This window comes from Triticum aestivum, chromosome 7B (assembly GCF_018294505.1).
Source record: "Triticum aestivum cultivar Chinese Spring chromosome 7B, IWGSC CS RefSeq v2.1, whole genome shotgun sequence".
NCBI lineage: Eukaryota > Viridiplantae > Streptophyta > Magnoliopsida > Poales > Poaceae > Triticum > Triticum aestivum.
Genome location: NC_057813.1, coordinates 651,376,638 through 651,399,102, shown reverse-complemented (window position 1 = coordinate 651,399,102; position 22,465 = coordinate 651,376,638). Strand labels below are relative to the sequence as shown.

General features: G+C 44.1%; 1 protein-coding gene across 1 annotated transcript; it reads left to right on the top strand.

Annotated features, from left to right (window-relative positions):
- The first annotated feature begins 2,032 nt into the window (after positions 1-2,032).
- LOC123158374 (putative disease resistance protein RGA3) lies at positions 2,033-21,872 on the top strand. The gene is made up of 9 exons (XM_044576393.1): positions 2,033-2,089; positions 2,702-3,047; positions 3,657-4,189; positions 13,416-13,475; positions 13,540-14,583; positions 15,854-16,015; positions 19,385-20,551; positions 20,759-21,536; positions 21,684-21,872. Exons 1-9 carry the CDS (start codon positions 2,033-2,035, stop codon positions 21,791-21,793), a joined length of 4,257 nt encoding a protein of 1,418 aa, XP_044432328.1. The 3' UTR covers positions 21,794-21,872.
- Positions 21,873-22,465: the final 593 nt, after the last annotated feature.

Here is a 22,465-nt window from a genome sequence, read left to right as displayed (position 1 = left end):
GGTGATCTTGAGAAAAGAATCAGCAAAACAAAGAAGGATTTGGAGAGGTGCAGGAGAGGGAACATTAACCCAGCTATGGTTCGAAGAGAGGGAGTGCTAAAGTTTAAGCTTGAAAGGCTGGAAGAATAGAGGGAAACATACTGGAAACAAAGAGCACACGTGCTATGGATGAAAGGAGGAGACTGTGACACGAAATTTTTTCATGCGACGGCTTCTGAGAGAAGGAGAAGGAACCATATTAAAAGATTGAGGAGGGAGGATGGTACAGTGGTGGAGAAGGAGGCTATGAAGGAGGTAGTGACTAACTACTTTTTGAACCTCTTTACTTCTCATGAAGGTACTCGGATGGGCGAGCTGTTAAGCCAAGTTGAGTCTCAAGTTACGCCTCAGATGAATGAATCTATAAACTTGCCTTTCTCTGAGAAGGAAGTCTTTGATGCCCTTGAGAGTATTGGTGATCTTAAAGTGCTGGGGCCTGATGGCATGCCGTCTATCTTCTACAAAAAAATGTTGGGACATTGTAGGAGAGAAGGTTGTGGGAGAAGTGCTTAGTGTGCTCAATGGGGGCCCAATGCCGGAAGGATGGAATGATACTTGTGTTGTGTTGATCCCAAAAGTGAAGAATCCAAAGAGTATGAAGGATCTCAGGCCCATTAGTCTATGCAATGTGGTGTACAAGCTAGTGTCTAAGGTACTGGCCAATAGGCTGAAACAAATCCTTCCTGAAATTATATCCCCCAACCAAAGTGCATTTGTACCGGGTAGGTTGATAACAGACAATATCTTGCTAGCTTATGAGTGCACACATTATATGCAAAACAAAAGAAGAGGAAAAGAGGGGTATGCAGCGGTTAAATTGGACATGAGCAAGGCCTATGATAGGGTCGAATGGGGCTTTCTGGAAATGGTGATGCAAAAATGGGTTTTGATGAAGAATGGATAAAGAAGATCATGATGTGTGTCTCCATTGTTGCTTATCGATTTAAGGTAAATGGGGAGTATACCGAGGTGTTGATCCCTCAGAGAGGTCTTCGGCAAGGTGATCCATTATCACCTTACCTTTTTTATTATGTGCTGAAGGCTTGTCTTCCATGTTGAATAAGGCTGAGGTGGATGGTGATCTAAGAGGGATCTGTATATGCAATGCAGCCCCGAGTTTCAACCACTTACTGTTTGCGGATGATGCTTTGGTACTGGTTAAAGCTTCGCGTCAAAGTGCCAGACATCTGCAAAATATTCTACAACTATATGAGGTTTGCTCTAGGCAGGTCGTTAACTATGACAAATCCTCTGTGATGTTCAGTAGAAACACGAGTACGGAGTGCAGAAGAGGGGTGTTGAATGAGTTGCACATCAAAATTGAAGCTAGATCTGAGAGGTACTTGGGTTTGCTTGTGTACGTAGGCCAAGCGAGAGCAAAGACTTTTGAGTATCTAAAGGATAGGATATGGCAAAGGATACAGGGATGGGTGGAAAGGCTCCTATCTAAAATGGGGAAAGATGTTCTCATCAAGGCGTGTGCTCAAGCAATTCCAACCTTTGCTATGTCATGTTTTGACCTCACTAAAACTTTATGTGAGCAAATGGGTTCTATGATTTGTCGTTTCTGGTGGGCAAAGTAAGACAAGCAAAACACTATGCATCTACTAAGTTGGGAGCTAATAACAAAGCCTAAGAAGGAGGGGGTATGGGCTTCAGGGACCTGTACGGGTTCAATAATGACATGCTAGCATGCCAGGCATGGAGGATCTTGACATCGCCTGACTCTCTCTGTGCTAGAGTCTTGAAAGCCCGGTATTTCCTGAACAGCTCGGTCCTGGAAGCACAACCAACAAGCGGCATGTCTTATACATGGAGAAGTATTTTAAAGGGTGTGCAACTTCTGAAGGAAGGCCTGGTCCATAGAATCAGAGATGGTATGGAGGTGAGAATTTGGAACCATCCATGGCTGAACAGAGAGGGATCTAGGACTCCCATAACAAGAAGGGGGAGATGACTGTTAACTAGGGTGTGCGAGCTCATTGACCCAGAGATGGGAGGCTGGGATGAACCACTTGTTAGAAGCATCTTTGTTGAGGAGGACGTTAAGGTGATTCTGACTACTCCAATAAATGATGAATACAATGACTTTCATGCATGATTTTTTGACAACAAGGGAAAATTCTCAATGAAATCTGCATATAAGTTATATGTCAAGGGACGGGATGCAAGCCTGCCTTCATCATCAGGAGCAGCTAAAGAAGATTTTCCCTGGAAGCGGATTTGGGAGATTCCTTGTGAACCAAAAATCCAGCAGTCCCTCTGGAGACTAGCCCATAACAGCTTGCCACTCAAACTTACCTTGAAAAGGAGAGGAATCGATTGTGAGACCACTTGTGTCTGCTGCAGTCGTCTTGGTGAGGACGGTGCACACCTGTTTGTGCATTGCAAACAAGGCAAGAAGCTCTGGCGTTGCCTTCAAATGGAAGGGCTGCGTGAACGGTTGGCTACTTGCACAGATGCTAAGGAGTTCGTGCACGCAATTGTTGCCTTGCCAGAGGATAAGCGTGTGCTAGTGACTTGCATGTTATGGCGATGGTGGGATCACAGAAATAAAATTAACAAGGGAGAGAGGATGAGGCCAGTGGAGGAGCTCGAATCAAACATCAGACACTGGGCTAGGGAATCGATTCAGCTATGTGGTTCTGGAAAATGCGCACAGCCTGTGCAGAGACATCTCGAATGGACGAGGCCAGTGGGTGACACACTGAAGGTCAACGTCGATGGGGCTTTCAGAGCAGCAGAAAATACAGGCAGGTGGGGGTTTGCTGTTCGAGACGCAGAGGGAGATGTCCAGGGATCGGGCGCTGGCGGGCTGTTGAATGTGGGCAGCGCAATACAGACAGAAGCAACGGCCTGCCTTGAGGCTATGCATGCTGCTGCAACTTGGGGCATGATGAAAATTCAGATAGAGTCCGATTGCCAGAATCTGACCAGCGCATTCCAGTCTACTGAGTATGATCTAACCCGGGAAAGAACTCTTTTTAGAGAGATCAGAATGTTCGCTTGTCAAAACTTTATCTCCTGTTGCTTTTCTTTTGCCCCTCGGGAGTGTAATAAGCTAGCACATTCATTAGCTGCTTGGGGGTCTGAACGGCATGATGTGAGGCAGCTATGGGCTGAGGGCTTACCTGACGATGTAGACCTGTTGAGGGCCATCCGTAGTGTTGTGCCTGTGTGATGTATGGGATCGTTGTGTCCCATTTCAAAAAAAGAAAAAAGAAAAAAAGATCAAAAATCTGTGAGAGGATCTGAACAACCTAGCTAGTGGTGGTGACGTGGTGTCCTCTAGTAGTACCTGTCGATCTTCGATTGTGAGAGGAATGGAAATGCAACTGTGCTTGCTGCTGGCTTGGGGTAACCTACACACATGGTTTGTTGCCGTGGCTGTGGACTGGCGTTAAGGCGGCCAGCGTCGGGAGCCACCGGTGGTGTCCTTTATACTCCCTCCTTCAAAAATGCTTATTCCTCGAATGGATATATCTAGCATTAAATTAGTGTTAGATATATCTATTTGAGGGACAAGTTTGAAACAAGTTTTTTTGAACAGAGGGAGTAAAAGGCACTGTAGGTAATGAAGGGGAGGTAATGAGGACATGTATAACGGTGGCATATAGATACAGATGCGTCCGCGTCGCTCCCGGGGGCGGCTCGGGCGAACCCTACCGCCGCCGCCGCCACCCACTACTCCAGGCTTTCCCCTCGCCGCCGCTGGGCAACGTCGCCGGGCAAAGCCCGCGCGGTAGCCGGCGGCGGCGGGCCCTCTTCTCTCGCGTGGGGAGCCCCCTGTTGGTGTGGCGCGCTGGCCTTGGACAAGGCGCTCGATCGACGGCGGGCGGACGCCGGAGCGGCGGCCCTAGGACCTGGCGGTGGTGTGCCGGCTGCTGTGGCCGCTGGGGCAGCACGACAGCTGGATCTGGTGGTGCTGGATGGTGGTTTGGCCGCGCCGGCTTGCTCGGATCTGGCGTCATGGCCATGGGATGGGCGGCTCGCTGGTGGTTGGGTGGAGCGTGTGCGGCGCGAGGGCTGGCAGCACGGCTGCTGGTGCGAAGGGCTGCGCGTGGCCGCCGGGTCGGCCTGCTCTGGCTCGGTCGGATCTGGTCGTCGTCCTGCGGGCGGCGCTGGGGATCTTGCCGGTGCTCCGGGGATGGTACGCTGGGGCGGCGGCCCCAGGCTGCGTTGGACTTGCCCTCCTCTTCCTGGGGCGGAGGCGCGATGAGGTGGATGGCCGGGCATCATGGTTGTGTGCTGCGTTGTCCGTGCGGCGCTGCATTCCCTGGCCGTGAGGGCGGCGGGGCTGTAGCGTGTGGATGCAGGCCCTAGTCTTCCCCGGCCGGTGGCTGCGGTGGACTCGCCGGTTGGCGGCGCGACGGCATTCGGCTCCGCCCCCCCTCTCCACAGTGATGGCCCAAGGTGCTAACTTTGCCCTCCCTTCCAGTTTGCTGCGCTCGGGACGTTGATGGACATGGCCAAGGAGAAATCCGGCGTGGCTGCGGCTGCGGGCAATGGCAACGCTTGTTGGCGCCGTCTCCTTCCTGGGGGCGTTGTCATGGCATGTCCAGCCCATGTTCTGTCATCGGGGGAAACCCTAGGCTCGGTTCGCCGGGCCAGGCAGTGGCGGTGTCTCGGCGCCGTCCCCTTCTTGGAGGCGCTGCCTAGGTGCTCAGGGTGCGTCCGGAGGAGCAGCTGGTTTGTTGCCTCGCCCGCTTCGGCGGTGAGGCTTGGGGTGCCAAGTTGTCATGCGCGGGGTGTTGCTGGGGACATGAGCTTCCCGGGCGCTATGTACTCCATCATCAACACCTCTCTGACGGCGTCTTCTCTGAGTCAGACTATCTCCCGTTGTCTGCTCGCCGATCCTTTAGGCACCAAGGGTGGAGAGTGCGTTGAGCTAGTTTGGTTAGGTGTTTTTGTTGTCTTTTGAGTTGTTTGGTATAGGGGGACGCGGCCTGTGTGCTCTGTGACCGTCCTCTTCGCCATTGTTGGCTTGAGTATAGTCAAGGCGGATTAGTTGCCGGTGTTGTCACGGTGGATGTGGGTGCTATCTTCTGTGGTAGCACGTTGCCGAAAGGCGTTGTACCAGCCGTCTTGGCTCTTCTTTTTTAATATATAGTACGCACGCTCGTGCGTATTCGAGAAAAAAAAATAGATACAGATGCCCCTAAAAAAGTATCTTGAGGCATCTATATTGATTTTTTTTCCTAATGCAAGTTACCACTAGCGGGCCTCATCAAAGAACAGGAAATAAAGACTCCCACTACACATGCATCTCTACTCTCCACTTCAACTTTTCCAGCTTTATGCATCGGACCATATTTTTTCTCCCCAAGCACCTGCCTCCTACAGGGGATCCCGCTGCTCCACGCGAACCTACTTTTCCAGACATCCGATCCTACGTGACCTATGGGGCATCACCCTGAATGCGTTGGCCATGCCCTGAGGGGGTGTTGCATGTAATGGAGCACCATGTAATGAATGAATGATGTGGTTTCCGACATTTCTGGTTGCATTTGTTGCTGGGAGAGGATCGATCATGGCGGCAGAAGAAAGAGCGGCGGCAATAAGAATTGCATCGTGGAAGATGAATCGTGATCTATTACCTTTTTTTAGGAGTGAAATCATGATCTAATTTTCTTTTTTAGGAAAACAAATATTGATCTACTCAGAAAAGTTTGTTTCTTAAATGGATGTATCTAGTATCAAGTTAGTGCTAAATAAGTTTAGGACAAGCTTTTCGGACGAAGGAAGTACCTAAAACAGATACTTACATGGGCTGATTTCTCTTTTCCTGAGATTCAGTTGTCAAGGCTAACACCAATGGGCTTGAAACGTTAAAAGAAGCCAACTTAAGCCAGGCTACAGTAGGGCAGCCCAGGTACAAAAATTGTAGGCTTGGTATAGCCCAGGTGGAGCCTAGGTCGGCTTCGTACGGCCCAGACGCAGGAAATTCCAGTAAGGTAGCCATACCATGAAATCACTAATTTAGGAGTACTTCTTGTAAAGATAACTTCCATCTTCTCAGGTTATGATAAGTGGCGCGCTGTATGTGCGCCACTTGTCGCAACCGGGGAGTTTTTCTTTTTTTTCGTAGATCTGTTTATTCAAAATGTTTTGTCTCTTAACCGTGCATCCAAATCTCGAACCGTTTTCACTGTTGGATTTCTCGCATCAAGATCTTCAAACTAGATCCCATATTGATAGGTTTTGACGAACTTTTTTTTCACCAAAAAACTGGACAAAAGAATGTACCGAGAGCACGGTTTTTTTCCTTTTCGAAAGTGGCACGGCCGTGCCTCCTGCAAAAGCAAAACCTTGCCTCTCGCAGAAGCAAAACCGTACCTCTTGCAAAAAGAAAAAAAACAGAAAATATGTTTTTTTTTTGTTTTCCGAGAGGCACGGCCGTGCCCCTCGCGAAAGCAAAACCGTGCCTCTCACGGAACAAAAAAAACAGAAAATGTGTTTTTTTTTTGTTTTCAAGAGGCACGCCCGTGCCTCTCACAAAAGCAAACCCGTGCCTCTCACGGAAGAAAAATAAATAGCAAAGGCGTTTTTTTCATTTCTGAGAGGCACAGCCATACCTCTCACGAAAGCAAAACCGTGCCTCTTGCGGAAGAAAAAAGAAAGAAAACACGTTTTTTTGTTTTTGAGAGGCACGGCCATGCATCTCACGAAAGCAAAACCATGTCTCTCGGGAAGCAAAACCGTGTCTTTCGCAGAAGCAAAAAAATTGATTTTTGCATGCAAAAAAATTGGTCCAAAAGCTAAGGAAGACCGGTGAAAAACCAAAAAGTCAAAAAACCCGCTTAAAAGCCCAAAACGCATGTGAAAAAATAAATAAAATAAAATTGGAAGGGAGCACCCAGAGCGCGACACGTGGCAGCGGCTGAGAGTGCGCCAACAAGCCACCCGCAAGTAATGATTATGAGGCTCCCGAAGGAGCGCTCGTTAACTAGTTGCTCCCACTATATCATCATGCGGGATCCTATACAACGCGTAGGTCACCCGCTAGCGACATAGCACGCACCCCCCGGGCTCCCCGTTCAGGGTATGGACCAGCCCTTTTTTTGTTTTTTATGTTTTCTATACTAGCTTTTCGTTTTTTATCTTTTGTATTTTATCTTTCTTTTTTTTCATTTTTCTTTTCCTCTTTTCTTTTTCTTTTCTTTCTATTTTCTTCTTCTTCACTTTTTGACTATTTTTGGCCTTTTTTTATTTTCAAGTTCGTTAACACTCTTTTGTTCATTGAATTCAAAAAATGTTCAACCATTTAAAAAAGTTCATCGAATTCAATTTTTTGTTCATCAGATTTTAAAAATGTTCATCAAAATTCAAAATTTGTTCATCGAACTAAAAAACTGTTCATCAGATCTTTTTTTGTTCATTGTTTTAAAAAACTGCTCATCACATTCTAAATGTGTTCACTAAATTAAAATTTTGTTTCATCATTTTTTGAAAAATGTTCGTCAAATTCAAATTTGTTCATAAATTTTTCAAAAGATGTTCTTGAATACAAATTTTGTTCATCAAATTAAAAAATGTTTCATCAAACGCCAAATTTGTTCATTGATGTTCAAAATATGTTCATCAATTTCAAGAAAATGATCATTCCTTTGAAATAATGAACATCTTTTGAATTCAAGAATTTTTTTTGAATTTGATGAACTTTTTTTTAGTTTTGCGAGCATTTATCATCTCGGGAACATATTTTCAAATCATGAACAATTTTTGAATTCATGAACATTTCACAAGTTGTAACTTTTTTGAAATCCCGAATTAGTCTTACAATGGAAAACCAATAAGAAAACAAAAAAATGATGCTTCCGCTTTCCCGCCCCACACATGGGCCGGCCCATGAGGGAGCGCGGGGGAGCGGGGGTTAGGGGCTCCGTCGTTTGCTGGCACGTACAGTGCTAAATAGGAGGTCTCTATCATTGTGCGAGCGGCAATACCATGAGAAACAGTGATGACATGGCGCAGGAATCACTAATTGAGGAGTACTCCTTCCAAAGATCAATCTCATCTCTTCAGATGAGTTTATTCAATATGTTTTATCAGCCTGTGAGTTTTTTTCTTTTTTCGTAGATCCGTTTATTCAATATGTTTTATCGCTTACACTGTGCATCCAAATGTCAAATCATTTTCACCATTGGATTCGTCGCATCGAGATCTTTAAAATTAGATTCCATGTTGATGAATTTTGACGAAAAAGTGGACGGAAAAGCCAAAATGGGAGTCATTTTGTTGAACTCCAAGAAGGAACGATTGCTACGTACTCTTGAGAAACAAGATGTTATGGCGCCCAGGTGAGTGTTGGTGTGGCTCCAGCGGCCGAGGGATAATTACTTGGCATGACAAAACACTTACTATTATCACTAGGATAGGAGAGTGACGGTGCGGTAATACTGTGTCTCTCGCGGAAGTAAATTCGTGCCTCCACGAGAAGTAAACTCGTGCCTCTCGCGGAAGGAAAAAAAAAACGCCCTTTTACGTTACCGAGAGGCACAACCCTCGCGGAATCAAAACCGTGCCTCTCGCAGAAGGAAAAAAAAGATAGAAAATGCATTTTTTTTCGTTTTTGAGAGGCATAGTCATGTCTCTCGCGTAAGCAAATCCGTGCCTCTCACGAAAGAGGGGAAACATATTTTTTTTTTGTTTCTGTGCCCCTCGCGAAAGGAAAAATAATATGTTTTTTCATTTACGAAAGGCACGGCCGTGCCTCTCGCATATGCAAATCCGTGCCTCTGGCGGAAGCAAAACAAAAAGAAAATGCACGCAAAAATATTTTTCAAAAACAATTCGTCCAAATGGTAAGAAAGACCAATGAAAAAACAAAAAGCCAAAAAAAGTTTTAAAAGCCAAAAACACGTGCGGAAAAATAAAATAACAAAATTCGGAGGAAGTGCCCAAAGCACGACACGTGGCAGTGGCTCAGCGCGCCAAGTGGTGCATTCTCGGTCCATCCAAATGATCGTTGAGAGGCTTTCGAAGGAGTGCTCGTCAATAAGTTGATGTCAGAAAAATCACTTAGTTGGGGGCTCTTATTTGAGTCCTCCTATACGACGCAGCATGCGCTGCGAACGAAGCGGGGGCGCAACCCCCGCTGCCCCATTCGTGCCCTTCTGGGCCAGCCCATATGCGGCCGGGACACCGCCTATTTTTTTATTTTTTTCTTTTTTTCAATAATTCAGGATAACAAAAGGTTCTAAAATTCAGGAAGATTTGTTAAATTTAAATAAGAGAATCATGATTTTATAAAAAAATACATGATTTCAAAAAGATGCTCGGGAACTCAAAAATGTTCACGAACTTGTAAAAAAAGTTCACAAATTAAAAAACGTACATGATTTCAGAAAATGTTCATCAATTCTAAAAAAGTTCACAAATTTGTAAAATAGTGTTCATGATTTCAAAAAATTATCTTGAGTCTAGAAAATGTTCATGATTTCAATATATGTTCGTGAATTTGAAAATGCTCACGAATTTGTAAAAAATATTCATCATTTCAAAATAATTCTTGAATTTAAAAAAAATCATGATTCAAAAAAATATTCACAAATTTGAAAACAAGTTCATGATTGAAGAGAACGTTCATAAATTTATTAAAAAATGTTCACGGTTTAAAAAATATATACATGATTTAAGGAAGTGTTCACGAATTTGTAAAAAAATCATGATTAAAAATTCACATATGTAAAAAATGTTCATCATTTGTGAAAAATCATGATTTATGAAAGAAATTGCGAATTTATAAAATTATCGCAAATTGAAAAACTATAATAAAAGTGAAAACAGAAAAGAAAAGAAAAGAGAAAACAAAAAGAGTATAAAAAATAAAAAGGAAGAAAGAAAGAAAAAACCGAAAGAAAGAAACAGAAAAGCCCGATTCAGGGAAGGTTCCAGAACCTTCCCAAAACTGGTTTGGGGTGTAACCCTGAAATGGGCCGGTCCATTGAAACAGCAAGGGGGGGGGGGGGGGTATGCGCCATATAGGAAGCGCGATATAGAAGATTTCGTAGATTAAATTCATGGCAGGCAAATGGTATAATAGGAAGCGCGATACAGAAGATTTCGTAGATTAAATTCATGGCAGGCAAATGGTATAATAGGAAGCGCGATATAGAAGATTTCGTAGATTAAAATTCATGGCAGGCAAATGGGCTTATGGGCCGTGGGCAGTTGAAAGCAAATAGCGCTTCTAGTGGGCTTTCTGTCCCCGGGTCCATCCCCTCCCTACTCATCGACTCTTCTAATCCTCAGAATAGCATAAAAAAAATTATAATACTCAAAAAGAAAATCATCGACTCTTCTTTCAGCTTCCTCCCCGACGACCAAATCCAAATGGGGAGCTCCACCACTTTCTCGCCGTCTCCGGCGACCCAACCTCCACTCGCCACCATATCAGGGCACCAGGATTTCTCCGCCCCAGTCCCTGTCCCCATCCTCCACAACAAAGGAGCGCGCGTGGCATGGCGGCGGCGGCGGCGGCCAAGTACGCACAGTCAGTAGCCGTACTCCCCTAACATCACTGTTTGTTACTCCCTCCGTTCCTAAATAATTGTCTTTCTAGAGATTTCAACAAGTGACTACATACGGAGCAAAATGAGTGAATCTACACTCTAAAACATGTCTACATACATCCGTATGTTGTAGTCCATTTGAGATGGCTAGAAAGACAATTATTTGGGAACGAAGGGAGTAGATTCTTTACCTTTTTGCCATACTACCTTTCGCAGGAGCAATCAATCTTTTGTGTTGATTTTGATAGCATCGATCAATACAGACCATAGCATGAATCTAATCTGAAGAAATTTTCTTGGGCCGAAGAAAAACTAGTAGACCTATAGTTAGCAAATCTCAATTAAGAAAAGCACATTGCATTCTCACCAGTACTGCAGCTGCCTGCCTAACTTTATTAGTCTCGGATAAATGACGCGGTTTGGCACTAGTTACCTAGCTACTAATGCACCCAACAACTACTTAAGCAGCCCACACAGAATAGTAATAAAATAGTTACTTAAGCAGATTACTAATCTGGATTTCCATGGGTGCTGCGTCGGAGTATGTTTTGTCTTCATGGACGTTGAACCAGATCCATAGTTACCACTGCATTAGTCCCACGTCAGTAGTTTACATGCTATTCCACCGCTTTATCAAGCTCGGCCTCGGCTATCAGTAAGTGGAATAACTAGGGACATGTACAGCAATGCGGTAGAGCTATATCATAGTTCTATAGGGTTGCGAGCGTATTAGATGAGTCACCTTTTGTGCTAAACAGAGGAGTAAACATATGTATTGCAAGCTGAGAACAGCGATTACAGAGTTTCAACTATAAATCATGCTGTATATTTTTACTAATAACTACAGAAGGTTATTGCTGAACTGACCAGTGAGCATTATGATCTTTCTTGCACAGTTTACACCTGAGATGTGCGTGGATTGTCCAGGGAATAATGAACTATCTCCTGGCTCGAAGGGGCTTCAGATACGTCCAACATTATTTGAGATCCGTCATCACAGTTTGGAGAATCTTTGATGCCTAGGGAGCACCTTATAGAGGGCGCCATCGCTGTTCCTTTTGTTTCTCATCGCATCCCTGCTGTCGCAAAGTTAAAGCGGTACAGCAATTTCATCATTGACGATTAGTTAGCATGAAACCCCACTGGCCTCAGATTTTTTGGGTGTGCTGGTGCACCTAGATCCACCCCACTGCTACACTGATATCTTCCACCTAGATTAATTAGCTTCTTCAAACTGCCAGATCGATCTACTTTTCTTTGGCACGCTGCCTCAATCTGGTCCCTTGAAGCTACAAGGCCTATAAGAAAGATGCTCCTTGAGTTTTATTGTTGAAAGATAGCTGGAATACAAGAACAGAGTAAACTATTTGGCTAGCTAGCGTACAATTTCCCGCAGATCTAGAGAAAGTTTTGCATGTGCTTGCTAACAAAATGTCCGTAAACATGACATAGGGGTCATGATAGGTTGTAGCCAATGTGAATATGAGCACGTTTTTATGACGTGCCATAACATGTTCGTAACCATGACTAGAGGTTCATGAGATGGCTAAATTGTAGATATGTATAACCAATTAACCATAAAGAACTGGAAACTGCCAAGAGAAAATTTTGTGGAGAGATAAGCCCAACTGCCAATGAAGAACCGCAAACTGCATTTTTAAATGCATAAACTGTTCACAAATTGAAGTATTTCGTTCTGTTTATTGTTCGGCTTCACTATCTGTGGAGTATTTTCTCTCTATGAAAGGAAGAAAGGAAAGGCTAGGGCCTCCTTAAATTTGCTCTGGCTTAGAGACAAAACTCTGTTCTTTTTGTTTGCAGGCTACACACCTTAATGTGTACCTTACCATGTCGACAGCTAGCTGTGTTAGAGGAGGAAGTTCTCCTATGTGCTTTTCTTTTCTTGCCTACGTTTGAGATCCAAATAGTTCAGGATGCTAGCAAGAATATATGGGGGATAGTTTGTCGAAACCTGCCACAATTCAATAGTTGCTGACTTCAAACTCTGTTTATGTAGTGTGTTGACGAGGCGAGCATGCATTATGTGCCTCATGATTTTGTAATTATAGTTCATGATTTTTGACTCTTGTTGATGTGAATTTTGGTTCTCGTGGACGACCGTGTAAAACATGAGTTGAGTTATGTTTATTTGTTGGCTTATGTAATGTTTGTGCACCTATGCTAGCCAGGTGCACATACAGATTTGCTCAAAATTTCTGTTCCAAATACGAAACCATAGAGTATAAAGCCGTACGTGATAACTTGTTTTAAAAATTGTTTTCCAACCTGAAATAAATATCCCATGTATTCGACCTTTTTTGTAAGGTGGGGGCTTAGTAAAATACATGTAATCTGCTTACACCTGTAAAGTTCCACTAAGCCCCCAAACCTCAAAGGAACTTTGGGTGATAAAAATACTACGTTCTTTATTATACCTTTGAGGCTTTGAGGTTTTAGCAAGTACCTTTCGGCGGATGAATCTGACAAATACTTCACCATCCATCATGCCAGATATCTTTTTGTTTGAACTAACAATATGGATGTAAATTAAACTAATGACTAAAAAGATTAGACAAGGTTATCAACCTGACAACAGCCCACGTTCTGTAATTAGTTAGTTAGCTCTGTCCTAACTAGCTGTCTGCCACTGTTATTGCGTTCAAGTGTAGATAAGGACAAGATGTTTGTCATGGCAGTATGTTATACAGTCTGCCAGAATGCTCTGATTTATTTATTTAAAGACAATGCTATGATGAGAACCCAATGCTATGATAGAGTTAAATAAATAGTTAGGTAGCTTTCTTTCGTTCATATACAACAGGAGCCCCATCTTCCTCTTCAACATGATTGAGGTGCATACAGCAAACTGTCCAGTCTCCAGAGCTGAATGAGCAGGAGGACATCCATCCATCCATCCCAAAGGTATGTTGGTGAGGCAGTTCAAGTGTACTCCTGCTTAAATTTGACCTCAGTTTTACTATTGCAGCAAAATCTAGCAAGTACAATGACGATGGTGCTGGATGCATTTGCATCCTACCTGGGGGACTTGCTCAAGCAGGTGGTAGAGGAAGAGCTGGGAACGATGTTGGGTGTCTCCGACGAGATCGACAAGTTGGGCAACAAGTTCCAGGACCTCAAGAACTTCCTCGCTGACGCTGATAGGAGGAACATCACCGACGAGACTGTGCAAGAGTGGGTGGGGCAGCTCAAGCGGGCCACGTATGAAGCTGCTGACATCCTCGACCTTTGCCAGCTCAAGGCCATGGAGCATGGACCATCCACCGTAAATGCAGGGTGTTTTAATCCCTTGCTTTTCTGCATGCGCAATCCCTTCCATGCTCATGAGATCGGCACCCGTATCAAGGCTCTCAACCAGAGGCTTGACTCCATCAAGGAGCGCAGTGCTGCTTTCAACTTTATCAATCTCAGGTCCTATGAGGATCATAGCAGTCATGGTAATCTTAGCCGGGAGACGATAGGGGACTTTGACCAGTCGGCTGTAGTTGGGGACAAGATTGAAGAAGACACAAGAGCACTAGTGGCCCAGATCATGCAAACCGGAAAGGTCAATGATGACATCATGGTGGTTGCCATCGTAGGTGCCGGCGTGATTGGCAAGACCACCCTCGCGCAGAAGGTTTTAAATGATGAGACCATCCAAGGTGAGTTCAGTAAAAAGTTATGGTTGAGCGTCAACCAAAACTTCAGTGATGTTGAGCTGCTGAGAAGAGCCATCATCGAAGCCAGAGGAGACCACTCATCAGCTGGGAATGTAAAGGCCATGCTTCACCAAACCCTCAAGGACACCTTGATTGGCCAAAAGACTTTACTCGTAATGGATGATGTCTGGGACCATGGAGCATGGGAGAATGTGCTCAAAATACCCTTTGTCAATGTTGCTGCTTCGGGAAGCAGAGTTCTTATCACCACTAGAGATGAAGGTGTAGCTCGACAAATGATAGCCATATGGCCCTACCACCATGTTAACACATTATTGCCTGAAGATGCTTGGTCATTGCTCAAGAGGCAGGTCCGTACTTATTTAAACACTGATCTCTAAATCAAGTGAATAATCTATCTACATCTATTTATTAACATTCCTATGTTAATTAAGGGAAATTATAGGATGCTTCCAAATTAGTTACATGTAATTCAATGGCTTAATATCACCTCTTGGAAGGTAAGAGTTATCATAATCTTACAGGACCAATGTTACTTTGATAGTGTCAACAAAGCATGCCGCTAAACGCGGAAATACATCACAACACCAATTGGGTTTTCCATATTTTATTTATACCCACATTATACACACATTATACACGTTCAAGACACATGTGTCGTTTTTACTAGTTAAGATTTATCGGTTATATTCATGTAATGGATAATAAACTTTTCTAATATTCAATCTCGTTTTCCAACTTCCGGGTGAAGATCTAAGTGTTCATCTACTCAGCAATGTCATAGGACATAATATAAATGAAAAATTGTTTTAAGATGGAAAAAATAACAATTCAGTTAACCCCTAGCGCTACAAATATATATATATAACACAAAAATTAACTAGACTAGAAGTTGGTAATTGGTATTAGTTTTGCTAGAGACATTGCACGTAAATTCAAGCCAGCAATGTTGGGGCTACTACCTGTTGAGCATTTTAGGTGACTGGGAGAAAATAATTTCACGTGACTGTAAAATATAAGAAAACCAATAAATGATATATAATTTCTGCTAAATTTTGAGTACAAGTTTCTATAGCAGCGATGAGAGAGCGGTATAAAGTGTATGTACGCATGTACGTATGCTTTGTGCGTGTGTAGGAGCAAGATAAGTCAATACATTTAAAAAGAATTATTTATGGCATTTACTTTCTGTAATTTGAATGTTTTACAAAGTTATCTTTATGGAATCAATTGCATAAATCTTGGTATATACTCCCTCCGTCCGAAAAAGTTATCCCAAGCTTGTCCCTCAAATGGATGTATCTAGCACTAACTTGGTTCTAGATACATCGGAGGGACAAGCTTTTTCGGACGGAGGGAGTATGAGCAAGATAAGTAAATACATTTTCAAAAAATTCTTTATGATATTTACTTTCTGTAATTTGAATATTTACATAGGCTAACCTATCTTGGTAAATGGACAGATACATCAAGTAGTCCTCTCGCCTCTTATAAGAAGTAAATTTGAGTGCCTTATTCAGAGGAGCTCCCCTCTTATAAGAAGTAAATTTGAGTGCCTTATTCAGAGGAGCTTGGTACATAGTTAATTAACTATATCTGTCCCTTGTACCATGTTCGCAGGTACTCTCAAGTGAGATAGATGAAGACCACACAAATACGCTAAAGGATATCGGACTGAAAATTATAGAAAAATGTGGTTATTTACCACTTGCCGTTAAAGTAATGGGAGGACTATTGCGTGAAAGAGGAGGGCTACATCGTGATTGGGAGCATGTTTTGGATGATTCTGTCACGCCCCTAGATCAGGAGCTGACAAATCGATACCGAACATCACCAAATCCATGGATACAAGTGTTCCTGGTGTATGAATTAAATCACCAAACCAAAGTTCACAAAGGGACTACAATCCAGAGAAGAGAATCAAGGATGGGAAGAGCATAGAATCAAGGTAGGCAGCAAGAGAGGATCAGGGAGAGGGGATACACTCGTCTGGTACGAGGGAAGGGAGGAGCTGGAGGAGGAAGAAGGGCCAAGCCAAATCTATTCTGTTCGATGCCTCACTTCTGGTGTCGCTGATTCTTTTATCCTCTCCAGCGCCAACACAAGCCCAAGACCACCTGGGCCACGGCCCATGACAGCCAAGCCTTGTGCGGTTCTATGCACGTGTATGACATTACCGCCCCCAAGAAACATTGCTTGTCCCCAAGCAATGGCGTGATCAGACTGCAACACCTTGTAGATCCCACCTCAGCCTTGAGATCATCTGGCCTCGACACAAACAGGTTTGCCGACTCCGAGTTGGCAATAATACCTGGGTCCCACGGCCGCTCCAGATGAACACATCCTTTGGACGGAACAAGTCTTGAACTCAATGTATTCTTGTATACATCACCGGGATCCCAAATGAGCTGCTGATACGTGGTTGCATGTTCAGTTCCTTGTTTCAATGACATACTTGCTCCCACGCCAATGAAAAACATCATAAGATCACAAACTCTTCCATCGTCTAATTCTTGTGTGAGCTGCAGTAGCTGTAAGAAAATAATTGGCATGTTCCCTTCTACATGAATGTACTTGTCCATCTCCCTATATTTCTCTAAGGTCACAAACACCAGATCATGTGGAGGAAGAACTAGAAGAGCCAACTTTGCTGAAGTTGCATGACCCAAGATCACCAAAGGGGAAGTAGAAAAAATGTGTCCTGTATAGTACCTACTCACACCATCTTCCTCTGAAGGACCATAGTGATTGTATGATGCAACCATAACATGTATTCTCCTCTGGAGATGCACTAGTGAACCATTTTGATCAATTCCATACTGGCCAAAATCTTGACAATGAAGTATCTCACCCAACAAGTGATCGGTTGATGTATTATCATGAAAATCTGGACCAAAAATTGATTGCAGTTTCCCCAAAATAATTGCAGTCCTAAAAACAATCTTCCTAATTCCTGGGTCCTATTGCACAAAAATATCAATTGCTAGAACCAAATTTTTATTCTTCATTGCTAGAACCTCAAGCTGCACAAAATAGCACTTCCCTGCAACCTCTGTAGCTTTCCTACTTGTGTGCACCATTGTGCAGTACCAATGTACGGGAAGCAAGGGCACAACAAGAAATATATCGATGGGAACAAACTGTATGTATGCTCTTGCAAATTCATACGCAACACTCAGCCATGCTTGATCTCTAATGATCTGACCATCTAAATCCCATTTCGGCCGTACGACCAATTCAGAAATGCTATGTCCCATGAACAAAGCATTCCCATATAGAAGCAGATCAGTACTAGCAATTTTGCAACAGCTTCCAAGCAAGTTCAGGTAATCACGATAAGACAAGTGTCCGAAACTCCCAGCCAATTGAGTGAACAATGCCTCGACAGATATAAAGCTGCAAGATGGACTGAATAGCATCGAAATTGTTCCAAACCGATAACCATGCTGCAGAGACCTGATGGTCCAAGTGTCGTTGGCCTTATGCTTCATGGTACAAAAATATATTCCCAGCACACATATCTTCAAGAACTGTATAGTGCCCTGCACTATTGGATTTTCTTCAACAAGAGTACGCAGGACAAATAGGACATAATACTTGGTTCCCTTTCCAGGATCCCATGGTGAGTTGAACCATTCCTCACATGCAGAGCCATGCGAAAGCATTTGCAATACTGAATACTCAGTAAGCACCGACATACATATTCCAGGCATATTTGCAGCATGTCGTGCAGACCGTGCATCAGATTTCCTCGGCATAGTGGCATACCCAGTAGATGGTGTCCAGGTGAGCATAGGTTTCCTAGATGGTGCCTCATTTATCAAACCCGCACCAGGAAAGCAATTCATCACCACAATAGCAGTGGAAGATCCCATTAATGTACCTTGAGGTGCTGGCCATGGGAAAGCTCGACAATCGCCTCCTCGGTCACACATGAAGGACGGGCATGGCAATGGCCGTGGCACACAGCTACCACCTATGCACATAACCAGAGAAGGGAACGGCCAAGTTGTGGGCCCATACGCTTGCACCTGATGAGTGATACTCAGAGTAGTGCGGGACATGAAGGTGCACGTCAGCTTGTCACAGTTGTTCTGGAGACATAACACCGAGCAGCTTGCAGGCACTATGCTGATGCAACCGATGGAAGAAGGGAGGACGTCCTCGACCCCATGAGCCCTCCCGACATCATTGGCAGTCGATGATGCGGTGTCATGGGCTGCCGCCTCACATATTGCGATGGATGTGATTGTTGCGGAGGCCGGAGCAGAAGTTAAAGCCGATGGAGTTGGCAGAGAGACGAGTTGTTCCAGCTCCACATGATCCGCCAGCTCCACACAATCCCAATCGACCACGACAGGTTCAGAGTTGGGCAGCCTGTGGACGCTGATCGATGATGGGGCGTGCTGGATGTCCAAAAGGCAGGAACCATCATAGATGCACCGTCCATGCAGTGCACCCTTAGCTTGGCTCGCCTCCAGCCATGATTCGAACTCCACAAACACCTCCATGTGTGTCGATTTATGTGACACACACAGATCATGCACCCCATAGGCACCGAATAGCTCATCTAGTACCTCCTCTGTTACATGGTAAAACAAGTGGGTGATGGTGATATGCAAAACACAGCTACTGGTCACCTCTGGTTGTATTGACATTTTGTCGAACAGGTGGTGAGCGGTGGAAAGGAACACCAAAATTTGAGGCAAATTTTCTGGAATTTTTTGACAAACTGGTGGGGGATCGAACAGCTCTGAATACCAACTGTCACGCCCCTAGATCAGGAGCTGACAAATCGATACCGAACATCACCAAATCCATGGATACAAGTGTTCCTGGTGTATGAATTAAATCACCAAACCAAAGTTCACAAAGGGACTACAATCCAGAGAAGAGAATCAAGGATGGGAAGAGCATAGAATCAAGGTAGGCAGCAAGAGAGGATCAGGGAGAGGGGATACACTCGTCTGGTACGAGGGAAGGGAGGAGCTGGAGGAGGAAGAAGGGCCAAGCCAAATCTATTCTGTTCGATGCCTCACTTCTGGTGTCGCTGATTCTTTTATCCTCTCCAGCGCCAACACAAGCCCAAGACCACCTGGGCCACGGCCCATGACAGCCAAGCCTTGTGCGGTTCTATGCACGTGTATGACAGATTCTAAATGGTCAGTAACTAAAATGCCCCCAGAGATCAACTATACAGTATACTTAAGCTATGAATATATGCCTTCATATTTGAAGCAGTGCTTTCTATACTACTCTCTTCTTCCTAAAAGTAAACCTTATAATATGGATCAAGTAGTTGCAATGTGGATGAGCGAAGGTTTTCTTCATGGAAACTCTAGTGATTTAGAAGAATTGGGAAGAAATTACTACGAGGAGTTGCTATCCAGGAACCTTATAGAGCCAGATAACTTGTATGTTGCTCCATGGATTTCCAGCATGCATGATGTTGTTCGCTCATTTGCTCATTACATGACTAAGTATGAAGCACTCATAGCTCAAGATGGAGACACTGATATTCTTACTAAACTTAGTTCGCAAAAGTTTCTTCGGTTGACCATAGAAAGCAATCAATTGCAATCAGGTGAAGTTGACTGGAAATCTCTACAGGAGCAACAATCGTTGAGAACACTAATCTCAACTATCCAGATCAAGATGAAACCCGGTGATTCATTGATTATGTTTTCTAGTCTGCGGACTCTACATATAGAATTTGCTAATGTGGTTTCATTGGTTGAATCGTTGCATCAACTCAAGCACCTGAGGTATTTGAAGCTAGTAAATACCAATATATCTGTACTTCCAGGGAACATTGGCAAGATGAAACTATTGCAATTCCTTGACCTTCATGGATGTGAAAATTTGGTGAATCTTCCTGGTAGCATTGTGAAACTTGGCCAGCTGAGGTTACTTGAGCTTCCCAGCATAAGTGTGATACCTGGAGGGTTCCGTACCCTAACAAATATGAGGAAACTAAATTGGTTTCGAGCCCATATGGATGGTGAATGGTGCAGTTTGGACGAGTTAGAGTCTCTTTCCCAACTCAGGTTCCTTAGTTTATATAAATTGGAGAACGTATCTGCTGCCTCGTGTGCTGCTAATGCTAGGCTTGGTGATAAAAAGTATCTTATCAGACTGTCTTTATTCTGCACCAGCAGACTGGAAAATGATGGGTTGATAAAAGAGAAAGAATGTATCCCTGAGGAAGAGCAACGACGAATCGAGAAGGTGTTCAATGAGCTCTCCCCTCCACCCAGTATAGATAATATTATAATGGGTGGTTATTTTGGCAAGCAACTCCCAACTTGGATGATGTCTGCAACCATGGGGATCCGGCTTGCCTGCTCCCTCCCCATGCTCCCATCCGTGCTCCCACTTCATCCTACGGTTGTCCTTTTCCCTTTTTCCTTTCTAATTAATCATCTCCCCCCCTGATTTTAAGGGGGTGGGGCCGGGCCTTATTTTGTTCCAATCAAATCATGCCACGTATGCGGGAGCACGGATGGGCACACACGCGGGGAGCAGGCAAGTCTCATCCCGACCATGGTGCCCCTCAATAACTTGACATATATTATGTTTGTTGACCTGGCGTGCTGCAGACAACTTCCCGATGGGTTGTGTCAGCTCCCGAACCTGCAGTTCTTTAAGGTAGACCGTGCTCCATTCATCAGGCGTGTTGGGGCTGGATTCTTGCAGGCTGCGGCTACTCCATTTCCGAGGTTAAATGAGATGTACTTACTAGGAATGGTGCAATGGGAAGAGTGGGAGTGGGAGGAGCAAGTACAAGCCATGCCTAGGTTGGAGAAGCTTATGCTCAGGAAATGCAAACTGAGGCGTATTCCTACAGGCGTTGCCACCAATGCAAGGGCTTTGAAGGAATTATTTCTACAAGACGTCCAACACCTCAACTACCTTGAGACCCTTCCTTCTGTTGTTGAGCTTACAATGCTTCGAATCCCCGACATGGAGAGGATCACTAATCTCCCCAATCTGCAGAAGCTCACGATCACCGATTGCCCAAAGCTGAAGGTGCTAGAAAGTATCCCTGCACTTGAGAGGTTGATCCTGCAGGATTATGTCATGGAAGAACTCCCAGAATACATGCGAGATATAAAGCCAAGGATATCGCTGCTATCTTCATTAGCCGCGGGACAATCTGGTCCTGAGTGGGACAAGTTCAGCCATGTGGAGTATGTCAAGGCATATGCATGTGATGGAAACAACCCAAGAAAATGGTACGTTCTATACACAAGAGACAATGGCAAGCTGGAGTCCAATATTAGCAGCTCTACCGTATTTGAAGGTACAGAAAATCAAGCATACAAGTTTTGTCTTAATTTGTTTGAGCACTCTGATTCTGCCAGTTTATAAGACAGTTTGATTTTATCTCCTGCCTTTTGTCCATATATACTGCGTGATGACCGGATATATTTTACCTTTGTTTGTTTAGGCGATACAATGGCTGCAGAGGAGGAACGACAAGCAGCAGCAGCAGTTGCATCCGGTCCAGGAGATGGAAACAAGGAACAAGAAGCATACCGACTACAAACAGCGGTCTAGGAAAGGAGAAAGTGCGTAATAGGCTGATAGCTAGCTAAGGAGATCAGACCAGGCCGCCGGCCTCTCCAGTGAAATTAATCTGGTATTCTTTTTTGTCCGCAATTAGTAACTGTGCTTCAAATCGCAGTTCCGTTCTTAGTTGCCATATTAGCAGATCGATACTTGCACCTATTTAAAATAGCAGTGTGCTAAGCAGAACATTGCATATTAAAGCTGGCTCTTGCATATTTCCCTTTCTGTGCAGACAGGCAGTTCCTGGCTGGCAATGGAGCCAGAGTTGCATCCACATATTCCAAATAAGTTCGTTGATTGTGAACGTGTGTTTTAATTTTTCTGTTTAAACTTTGTATGCATGTTATACTTGCCATGCTGTCCTGAAAAGGATTAAATCTTGGGTAAATTTTAACATGCTTCCTCTTACCCCCTCTTTTTACATGTGAGGTAAGAATATAAGAGTTAATCAGACCACTAATTAATGAGATTAACAGCTCAGATCTATTATATACTCTTACCTCTCATGTGAAAAGAGGGGGTAAGAGGGAGCATGTTAAAACTGCTCTCTATCAAAAGGAGATTCTTTCACAGCATGACTCCAGCAAATTTTCCACATGCCTCTTTAAAGATTCCCTGAAATCATGTGGAAGTTTGACTGATCCATCCGGTATTCTTTGG